Source organism: Geospiza fortis, unplaced genomic scaffold (assembly GCF_000277835.1).
Source record: "Geospiza fortis unplaced genomic scaffold, GeoFor_1.0 scaffold281, whole genome shotgun sequence".
Taxonomy (NCBI): Eukaryota; Metazoa; Chordata; class Aves; order Passeriformes; family Thraupidae; genus Geospiza; species Geospiza fortis.
This window is the reverse complement of record NW_005054340.1, coordinates 61,707-72,891: the sequence shown is the minus strand read 5'-3', so window position 1 is coordinate 72,891 and position 11,185 is coordinate 61,707. Positions and strand designations below refer to the sequence as shown.

The following is an 11,185-nucleotide window of genomic DNA, read 5'->3' as shown; positions in this document are numbered from 1 at the left end:
AGGCAAAGAATAAAATATATATATATTTTTTTTTTTTTTTTAAGTCTCTCTCTTTTCTAAAAGTATGGTTACTAACCCAAGCAGAAAAGTTTTGTAAGAATTCCACTGCTGTTTTGGAGTACTCTACTCAGGGACCTATCCTTTGCTGTATGACATTTTTTTCTACTGGTCTAGGAACCCATAAACCATGTAGGATGTGATAAATTGCATCCAAACGTGCCTGTTAGAGGCTTCTTGTTCAGTTATAGTGTATGTGGCACTGCCATATATTTCACATAGGAAATACCTTTGTTATGTCCATGTCTTTGCAATTGGGAGGCCTCCTTTTAGCAAATTTTTTAGAATCTGAATGCGAAAGTGGTTGCCATGCTTTAACACGCTTTGAAATACTCTCCAGTTCCTTGAGATTCATATTAGTGTTTGAAGTCAGACTAAAGGTAAATTAATCTGTGTAGTATGGCCCTTGTTCATCTATGTTCCAAACAAATCACAAGCCCAAAATTTAGGAACACAAACACATTGCTTGGTGAAGCTCATTTAGAGAGATGAAGCTTTTTTGACTTGTAGCCTGGTGGCAGAGTTGTGTTTAGCAGGTGATGTAAGGGAGCACACATCTTTCAAAATTTGTGGCTAAAGTTATTCAGAGGGGGTTCTACTTTCTTGGATTCCCTGTGGTCCAGTGAAACACCGTAGATTCCTAAACTGACCAGTTCAGGAATTGAAGTGTGCATTGCAATGTGCAGACAGGACATTTCAATGTGAGGCTTACAACCATGGCTGCTCCCTGAAAAAGAAATCTCACATTTCAAAAACAATCCATGTTTTTGCATGATGTATCTTGTCCATTAGTTTTTCTGTCAGTGATATGACACAATTCTCCATGTCTCATCAGCTCAAGACTGTATCCTCCTCAGCACCCATCCTCCATTTGTGGCCAGCAGTAAGGAATATGCCCCCTTGCTAAACATCCTGGCAACCTGTGCTTCAGGGGATTTCTGAGCTAGAAGTTTCTAATGCCACTCCTGCAGCTGTGTCAAATGGCCACTGGTGGACCAAGAGTCTGTGGATTTGCCAGACCCTTTTGGAACTTGCTAGAGCTGCTGAGCTCTAGCTCACCTTGTGACTGTGACTTCTATGGTTTAATTATGCCTCATAATTAAAGAGGGAGAAAAGCTCGTGATCATTAGTTTGAACCCAGCTGCCTCATATCTTCATCAGGCACTCCTAAAGCTATTAGAAAACCAAACCTGAGTGTATCTATGACCCTTTTCACCTTTTCAGTGCTACAGAGAATGGCTGCATATCATTTAAATGGGGAGAAAATGTAATTTAGGGAAGTCTTAATTTTACTAATGACAGTCTCTCCAATTAAATACACCATCAGAGAAATATTTATTGTGGTGTCTCTCACATAAAGATAGTCAACAGTTCTAATGACCTGTATTTCTCTTAATGGGATTGTTAAGGTGTTCCTACTTTATATGCTGCTAATGTCCCTCCATCTTTCTCATGGGGAGATCCTCAGAGAATTCTGACCTGAAACTGCTGATTAATGTTGTTTTTTGTGTGACACCACCTATATGTAATATATAAATGCAGCTGTTTCCTGGGTGATACAGCTGTCATAACACTTATTTTCCAGGAGAAGAATGCAGAAATCTGGAAGTGTATTGTGCCTTAATTTGCCCCAGTGTCAAACATGGATAACTCCACATTAATGGTGTTCCATTAGTGTTAGAAGGTTTGTTAATGTGGGAGAGGACGATCAGGACATCTATTTAGAGAACAGCAGTCATTCATAAATTCTGGAATGGCATGTGAACTGCAACACTAACACTGTGACTAAGCAAAAAGAAAAAAAACAAACTGACATGCAGTATTTTTGTGAAATGAAAGGGTAGACAGCTACTGAACATAAATGTGTATTTTATATATGTGTATTTTTTATATATGTATAATATATATAACATATATTATTATAGTTCCTACAAGTACAGCCAAATATTCATGATAAAACTGTAAGTCTCTGAGTAGGAGCTGGAAATGTGAGATCTGAAAGAGGCAAGTGTTTACATTGTGAAGTGCAGCCAAATGCATGTACAGAGATTGTGGATGCATTGAATTAAGTTTTGACTTCTAAGTGAAAAATCAGCATGGATTGCCTATCAAGGAACATGAAACAACAGGAAATCAAAAACAGTTTCCAAAGTTTAACCTTAATTTTAAGGTAAAGTGGAATAGTCTTACATATTTCCACATGACTAAGAAAGTGGAAATGTGGTTAAACAGCTCAAGTGGAGAGAAGGTTCTGCAAGCATTGCTGCCATTTTTGTTTTCTGGGAATGATGAAAACTCACAATTGTTCTCTCATTTATTTGACTGCTGTTCTCTAAAGTTGATATGGAGTACCTAATGTCCTTGTGTACTGTAATTTGTGGCACACAACGGGAAGAGCCAAAAACCATAAAACAAAAGAATTGGGGTTTGAGCCTTATGAAAGGAAATAATGGATGGGCTTTTTTTTTTCATTTGTCTAACTTTATTTTAGGGATTGCAAACAAAAAGCACTAATGAAGTTACTTAAAATATGAGGAAACACCTTATATATGAGGACTAAACTGTAAGACAAAAGTGTGTTAGACTAGTGAACATTTAGTCTATTTCATAGATGCACTTCTGAGGAAACAGGGAATTTTGGATTGCTAATATGTTTAGCTAAAGGCCTTTACAAAATAATCCTAATAATCCCATAAAAAGAAAATCGGGAGAATGGGAAGGATACAAGGGTCAGCCAGAAACTAAAAATGAAAAAGAAAACAAAATGCATAAAGTATCCTGTGGTAGGATAAAAATGTCTCTATTTGAAAGTTATTAAAAAGCATGGAGGTACAGCAATCTAGAAAGTTATTACTTTCTTACATGCTACTTATTTTCATTCTGAAGAGAAAATATTTTTCCTGTAGTGTATAACCTTTGTCTAGTATAAAGCTTTGAAATGATATTTCTACTTCACTACCTCACCCTGCTGATGAGTACAAATATGCCTTTTACCCATGGATAAATAGTCTCGAGAATTAATTATGCCAATGTAGTGTTTAAAAGTGGACCGACCCCAACCTTAAAAAAAAAAAGGGTTTTTTCTAACTGGATTGTTCAGCTAAATCAACATGTTCTGGAAACATGAAAGAAAAAGCCCTCCGGGGGTGAATACCATTTCATGCAAGCTCAAAAGAAAACTCGGCGCCCAGCGATGGCAGCACACCCCACCCACGGTGGCAGTGAAATGAGCAGCTTTAAAAAAAGCGGCCTTCGTCCCTCGGCCGGGCACCAAGACAAAGGCAGGAAGTTATGTAACTCTCTGTTAAAGGCACCCGATCCTTGCGCTCTCCCCTTTCGTTTTGGGAGTGAGCGCTTTGTTTGGGGATCCACTTCAGCCACGCCGGGCTCCTGCATCCTGTTTCTGCAGCCCCGCACACCTGCAGCGCTACAGGTATGTGCGGGTTTGGTTGGGTTGTTTTTTTAAGTCGTGGCTTTTTTTTCTTCTTTTCCCCTCAGAAACGTAGAACAAGCGCTTGCGAGGTGTGACTCAGCATGTTCGGGAGACTTTCATTTTATTTGCAGGTAGAGTGCAGGCTCATTTAAATGCAATTGGGGGTTACTTTATTCCCTTTTTTTTTCTTTTTCCTTTTTTTTCTTTTTGAGATGATGGTTCAGAAACCTGTTATTTTTCCCTCCAGAGGTGGGGAAGACCTCTGAGGAGGAAGACTCAGGAGAGTGTGTTTAAAGTGATAGTGCCACACAGCAATATCTTTACATTTGTAGATTCAAGTATCTGAAAATCAATTCTTGTTTGGTCTTCCAGTAAATTCCCAAGTGCTTGCAGGTGGAAATGGTGGTACACCAAGGCTGTGGGTTTTCAGATCCTCCTAAAATAATAGCTTTGATAAATGTAAGAGGGGGAAATTAATTTTTAAGCAATGTTTCAGTAGCATCTTAGGAATGGAAAGAGATACTGTTTGTATGTACTACAGCAGGGGCAGAAATACTGAAGTGTCTTGCCTATGCTACAGAGCTTGCAAGTGTACATGGCTTGTAAACCATACAAGCCAATGCTATCCCTCAGAGTCTTGCATCTGGAGATGTTTTCATCGGTGAATATATTTACATCTTGAAATATTTCATGTTCTATATGTTGCTTTACATTTTATCAGATAGTATGAAATGTTTTCAATTAAAGCTTTTGAGGATATACCAGTAAGGCCATTGTATTTGTTTCTGGCCTTCTGAAGTATATGTGTCTTTAATATTTAATCCCTGGTTTTCTTTTATTTTCTGATTTAGTCTAATCAAGAGGAAGCAGTTTGTGAATGGAAAATTAGTTATGAACTTCTTGTTGTTATACATTTGACTATGTTTTGCCTTATATGATCATTTATTAATTCATTTTTTCCTGGTAAACATATTTTAAATTAGAAGTCCTGTATGTGAGACCACAACCTGTAGAGAAAAAAGTACACTTATGGGTGTGGCTTATCTAAAAAAGAAAAGGTAGAATACTTGTATAGGTGTGTGCCCAGAGATAATACAGCTTTCAAATATACACAACTGATCTGAACTGATCTGCAAAAATGACATCTCCTGGTATCTGCAATCTAGCTTGGTGATACTGCTTGGAAGATTCTGAATTTTAAAGTCTGCAAATCCAGAATATATTGGCCTCTAGAATTGTGTCCAAATTTTCTGGCTGCCAAGTTGTTTGTTGGCTTTCCTAAAGCTGTCCCTTGACTGCCACAAATCTTTAAATCCCACGTGTCCAGGGACAGTTCAGTAATCTGCTTTTTACTATTTCTGTCTGTATTTTTGACAGATTTGGGTTTGAAGATCCTTGTTTCTTTACTAGCAAAGTTTCTATGGTAATACACATGATTTATCTGTAGAGAGCTTGGATAAGGCTTTATCTAAATTCTTTCCATGTTCTTGAATCATTTGTAGATGCTCTGTGAATATTCAAAGGAATTATTCAGGTTTGTTCACTCAGTTGGTTAATTTAAGCTTGATGGCAGAAAATTATTAACTTGAGTCCAAGGAGCTACCTACAGGTGTCTTAGATTCTGCTGGTACTTTTTGACCTTTGTGAATTACTTGTTTATTTTCATTTAAGCAATAGTTTGAAAAAAATTAACCATACCCTACTCTTACCTTCTTGATAAAAGATTTGGCTCAACTTTAGGAATTTGGTTTTTTATGTTCAGTGCAGGTACATTTTTTTTTCCATCTTTCCTCAGTATTCTTCAAAAGTCTGCAAATCTTGAGGCTAAAGCTGTGTAGAAAAAGGATTTATTGACACTGAAAATTTCAGCTATGTAATATTTTAAGTCCTGGATGAAAAGATAACGCTTAATCTGTGTTATTATATCTTTCTACACAGTAGTTGTCGGTTTTTTTCTTTAAAATGCTGAGTCTTGTATTAAGCCTTTACTGTCTACTAAAGAAAGCTATGCATTCCTGGCAGGAAATACACATGATGAAGAGTGGAAGGACTGGCTTCATCACTATGTAAATAGTTTGTGATGGTTGCCTTGCTGCTTGCTCCTAACTTTATTTTTACTGTACTACTCACTGTAGGGCATGGAAATCCTAGCATGTACCAGGTCCCTGCTGAGGACTTCATAACATAAGAAACTCTAACAATAAACTTATTTGTATTAAATAACCCAGTGGGCTTTTTGAGTAATGCTTCATTTTAGATCAAACAGTAATGAGCATGTTCATCCTATTACCGTAATGATTAAAAAATTCAATAGCTGATGATACTGCTGACATTTTTCAGTGTGGCACGCTTTGGTATTCACTACTGAATGTTTTTTTTTCCTTAGTATCACCCATGGCCAATGAATCAAGGCCCTGCCCCTGTGATATTGGGGACAGGTTTGACTATGGAGGCCGTGGGCAGGAGGTGCAAGTTGGGCACATCAAGGCGTACATCTGCAAACCTTCTGCCAACACCGACAAAGCTGTCATTGTGATTCACGACATATTTGGGTGGCAACTCCCAAACACCAGATATATTGCTGATATGCTAACAACTAATGGATACATGTAAGAAATATTACTGTTTTCGAAATGTCTTTTTAATAAGAAAGTTTGTTGAACCAACTGTTTCCCTTTTTTCATATAAACCATACAAACACAAATAATTTCACAGTCTTTCTTTACCCCTTTCTCTAAGGAGCTTTCTGGTAAAACAATGAAAGAAATCTAAAATAATTGAGTAGTCTTACCATAACGAGTTAGTAGGTAAGCACAGAAGAAGAGGGGAGAAACAGAAAATTTTGTTCTGCGTCTTTCATCTTCATGAGCCTCTAGCAGCCTGCTTCCTCCCTTCCTCTGTGCAACTTGGCTGTTATGGTAAAAATTCCAAAGATGCTGAAGCTTTTTCTAGAAAGGGAAAGTGTACCAGCTTGTGCCAAATAGAGAAACAAATTCTCAAATATGTGAAAAGCATATTGAGTATCCTCTTTCCTGTATTACTGGGTTAGTGTTCCTTCCAGGCTAAACATATGTACCGTGTAAATTGTAGTTTCTTTGGTTTGGTTTTAAATTTCTTTTTTAAGTTTGGTAGGAAACCACCAAGGATTTTCAGTTACATTTAACTATTTATCAAATTAAGTAATGAATTTTAACAAGGTAAAATGTAACTGGAAATTATACTAATCTCCTTATTAGATGTAGAAAATTATTGAGGGTTGGTGGTATACTGCTTTGGTGTGGGCTAAGTACTATGTATTCAGCAAATGAATTTGTTGTGTAGTTCATATGGCCTTCCCTTTAATCCCTTTCCAGTATTATTTCATGGACATAAAATATTCTCATTTTTCTTGCAGAGCCATCTGCCCAGATTTTTTTGTGGGACAAGAAGCTTGGAAACCTTCTAATGACTGGGCATCTTTCAATGACTGGGTGAAAACACGAGATGCCGGCAAAATAGACAAGTACAGCCATTGTTCCTCATCCACCAAGGGGACATCCCTATTTCATAGGAATTTTCACCTCAGTAAAAATGTAAAATTAGATCCTAAATTATTAGTGGGTCAAATATAGCTGGATGTCCACAAATAGAAAGTTCATGCAGCTCATGGGACAAGCTCACGGTTATGTGAGTGGTGCTTTACAGATAAAAGTAGACATTTGAAGCATAAAAGTTCCCAGTGTTTGTCTGTGCAGAAAGTAGAAGCAAAATGAATGAATGAAAAAAGCCAGCAAAGGCTAGAAAATGCAGCTCACTCTGCCACTTGGATCCCTCAGGAAGGCACAAATTCCATGGATTTAAGATAGGGTGCAAATGCAAACACTATGCAGTGAGGGAACATTTCTTCTGCTCCCCATCAGATCACAGCTAGTTCAAAGCATACTGCTTTCCCACTTTTTTGTGTTTTCCCATTTTTATCTGACACATAGCTTGATTGCATAAAGTACCTGCTGATTTAGAAAAAATAGTCTGAAATTTGCTTCCATAATTTTATAAAATATTTTTCATTCTTGTGAGAGATGTTCTGCACATAAGTCACATTTGTGATAACAGGATGCTCTTGACTGGCTGTGGGTCTCAAACTTTTATTTGTGTTCCTCTACATGATAACTACTGCTATTTGTGAAAATAATTGGACTGCTGTTCATAAAATCACCTCATGTCCTAGTAACAATGATCTAGGAAGACTGATTTTCTCCTTTGTCTTCTCCCCTGGAGTTTGCCTTGTATTTTAGAAATGAATAATAGTAAAGTAGTGTTGTGGGTTGACCCCAACCAGCAGCCAACAACCTGGACTATCACTCAGTTGGTGCCATGAGAGGAACAGGGGGGAGAATATGGGAAACAAAGCAAGAAAACTCATGGTTTGACATAAAGACCATTTGATAAGTAAGGGAAAGAGAAAAACCAGGAGTGATGCAAAGACAGTCACTTTGTCCCAGAAGCAGACTGATGCCCACCCAGACTTTGAGCAGCAGCCGCCAAAGAGGCAGAGAAACAGGGTAGAGCTGTAACTCACTTTCATTTGCATGTCTCAGAGAAGTTGATGTCGTCCTCAAGTACCTAAAGGACCAATGTGGTGCCGAGAAGATTGGTGTCATTGGGTTTTGCTGGGGTGGAGCAGCAGTGCAACATCTGATGCTGAAAAATCCCCATTTAAAGACTGGAGTGTCCCTCTATGGTGAGCCTGAAATACCTGCTGCATTCTGAGCAGAATACCAGTGCAGGAAGCAATTCTTTAGGGCTATTGCTGTAACAAAATTCAGTGTGACTTCTAGTGGAACAAGGTGATTTTATTATAAATCTATGAGTGATTTGATTTTGCACACTCACATTTTTACACTCAAGTGTACTCAGAAAGATCTATGTATTTAAAGAGTGGCATGATGAGGATCACATCTGTGAACATACTGCCAAACGCCATGGCCTCATTCATTTTATGGCGATGACAAAAGGGCTTCTAGGCGCATCTTTTGCATCTTTTAGACAGTGGTCCCTCATTACTAATGGGACCCATTTTCAGCTCTCTGTTTTAACCCTGTAGTCTCACACATTACTCAATGCATTTATGCTGTCTTTGATATTTTTCTTATTAACCTCTGTACTTCTACAGAACCCAGACCAACTTATATTAATTAGAGGTGAAAGCAATTTGAAGATATTTTTCCATAAAGATTATTTAGATTGTTTTGCCGCGCTGATATGCTGATCAGTTGAGTCCATTCATCAGTGTTACTTGCTTATACTTTACTTTTTTGTTGTAATAATCTCAGGAATGAAAAGAGTAGCCAGGGTGGCAGCTGGTTAGTTCTTCTGTAACTTTTATTCAAATGCATTTGAACAGTCAAAATTACTATGTCTAGTTGTTACGAAATCATATCAGTGTAAATATATATACACTGAAATTGTAACCATGTATGTGGAATGATCAAGATTCACAATTATCTTAAAAATTATCTTCCCAAGCCAGAGGTGAGCAGTGCCAAAGAGTCCATCTTTCACAGAACCCTGTCTCTAACAGTGGTCAGAAGCAGTTGCTTAAAGCAACCTGCGAAAATGGGGAAAGTGTAACAGTTCTTTCCTGATTTTTCCCACAGAACTGATCTCTGGTCTTGATTTCACACAATGGATGTTATCTTTAATGGCATTTCACAACAAAAGGGACTTTAAAGCAAAGTGTGTTAAATTCTGCTACAAACTGATCAGCTGTAACTGATTAAAATGTCCTGAAGTTTCACTGTATAAATTTTGTAGTGTTTTAGCTACTTTAGGTGGCATAACTGCTTGAATGTATGTTTTCTTCTTCCTTAGGAGTGATCAGCCGTTTTGAGGACAAACACAGTTTGCTGCATCCTACCTTCTTCATTTTTGGTGAGAAGGATAACATTATTCCATTGGAGCAGGTGAGTTTCCCATCACAGATATTTGTCTTTTTAATGCTTTTCGGGCTTGTTTTATAATTTGGTTTTAATGAACACAAAGTAGAAAAAGAATTTGTACTTCTCTTTCTCTTTTACTAACTCTTAGAGTACTTCTACACAAATTTTTGTTGTTTATCCCCAAATCAAAAAGTTTTACCATGACACTAAAAGCATTTTCTGTTCCTGTTTGAAAATTTGGGTGATTTTCAGTTCCTAGGAAAAGAGCAAGAATCCAAAGAAAGCCTTCTGTCAAGTTTAAGATAGGAGACCCTTTCTAGTGTTACCAATGGTCCATAAAATCTGCCTGTTCCACTGGAATCACTTGTTGTAGGAGAACTAAAAAGATCCTGTGTCTATCCTTTTCCTTTTCCCCCTGTCCTGCATAGATTCTGCTTTCTGTTACTCTGTCAACAGCCTTTTTCTGGAGCCTCAGTGGAGACTGGTTGGAGAAAGATGTTTATCTGCCAAGGGGATCAAAGGAAAACACATTTTTATTGAGTGATGTTGGCTTTAACTTTCCTAGCAAAAATTCCAGTCACTTTTAACGGCTGATTTTTTCTCTGCCCCTCCTCCCTCAACTTCTAATTCAAACTCTTGCCCCAATTCTTTTAATGTGTGGTCTATCAGCAGCAACTCATACAGTGTTCACTACGTGATAATCTTATGATGCTGAGCAGTAGGTTTTTTTACCTTTACAGGTGTTAATAGTAATCCATGTAATATTTTTACACATTTTATGCAGTCACATGCTGGTATTTTACTGGGGAAAAAAAAGCCTAGTTAAATAAAGCAAGTGCAGTAACAGAAATGCATTTAGGTATAAAATTAGTAGAAGAGAAAGCAGTGGCAAGGATAAATTATGTCTGTCTTTCAGAAAAGTAAAAAATGAGGACAGCTTTGGGACTGTAAATATAGAATGTGTTAACTTTGTACTCAGCCAACATAGAATGTTCTGTGTTACAGGTCACCTTGCTGGAGCAGAAGCTTAAACAAAACTGTAAAGTTGATTATGAAGTTAAAATTTACCCTGGACAGACACATGGGTTTGTGCATCGCAAAAGAGAAGATATCAATCCTCAGGATAAACCTTTTATTGAGGAAGGAAGAAAGGATATGATCAACTGGCTGAATAAATATATTTAGGTTAAATTAATGCCAATAAACAAAATCAATTGTTGTAGGAAATCAGAAAATAATAGACTATATTGCTTAAAATGTTCTTACAACTGTAAAAATATTTTGTAAAACTCTTCTGCAATAACACTACTTATTTGCACTTACCTTCTAATTAGGGGCTTAGAAATGGCTTTCCAAGTGCTGAAAGGTATAAATCTAAAGAAGGTTTTTAACACTGGTCTTGTATATCTTAAAATTATTGGAATTTTATATGGCATCTTTTCTGGCACCTGAGAGTTTAATTTTTTTATATCAATGTCAGCATAATTAAAAATAATTGAAACTCTGCCCACGCTTGAGAAGTTATCTCCTTAAGGCTGTGTTTACCGTTGTTTAACTGTGAGATTTTCAGCTCCAAGATTTTAGGTAAATATTGTTTACCTAAACTATATTAGGTCTATCATATATATATATATATGATTATTATCATCATTAATTGAAACTCTGCCCACGCTTGAGAAGTTATCTCCTTAAGGCTGTGTTTACCGTTGTTTAACTGTGAGATTTTCAGCTCCAAGATTTTAGGTAAATATTGTTTACCTAAACTATATTAGGTCTA

At 37.1% G+C, this 11,185-nt stretch overlaps 1 protein-coding gene across 3 annotated transcripts; it reads left to right on the top strand.

Moving 5' to 3' along the window:
• The first annotated feature begins 3,272 nt into the window (after positions 1-3,272).
• Positions 3,273-10,914, top strand: CMBL (carboxymethylenebutenolidase homolog). 3 transcript variants are annotated; one of them, XM_031058262.1, is made up of 7 exons: positions 3,273-3,490; positions 5,626-5,674; positions 5,877-6,099; positions 6,885-6,992; positions 8,068-8,210; positions 9,341-9,432; positions 10,414-10,914. In XM_031058262.1, exons 3-7 carry the CDS (start codon positions 5,885-5,887, stop codon positions 10,591-10,593), a joined length of 738 nt encoding a protein of 245 aa, XP_030914122.1. In that variant the 5' UTR covers positions 3,273-3,490; positions 5,626-5,674; positions 5,877-5,884; the 3' UTR covers positions 10,594-10,914. The 3 variants fall into 3 exon arrangements, with proteins under 3 accessions (XP_030914122.1, XP_005422617.1, XP_005422616.1); XM_005422560.2 differs by lacking the exon at positions 5,626-5,674 and adding an exon at positions 5,513-5,556; XM_005422559.2 differs by lacking the exon at positions 5,626-5,674 and having other exon boundaries at positions 3,279-3,490; positions 10,414-10,697.
• The last annotated feature ends 271 nt before the right edge of the window (positions 10,915-11,185 follow it).

Excerpts from the sequence above, each read along its gene's own strand:
- CMBL (XM_031058262.1), top strand. The coding sequence starts at position 5,885 with ATGGCCAATGAATCAAGGCCCTGCCCCTGTGATATTGGGGACAGGTTT. Across the intron at positions 6,100-6,884 it reads CTAACAACTAATGGATACAT|AGCCATCTGCCCAGATTTTT; the intron begins GTAAGAAATATT and ends TTTTTCTTGCAG. Across the intron at positions 9,433-10,413 it reads ACATTATTCCATTGGAGCAG|GTCACCTTGCTGGAGCAGAA; the intron begins GTGAGTTTCCCA and ends TCTGTGTTACAG.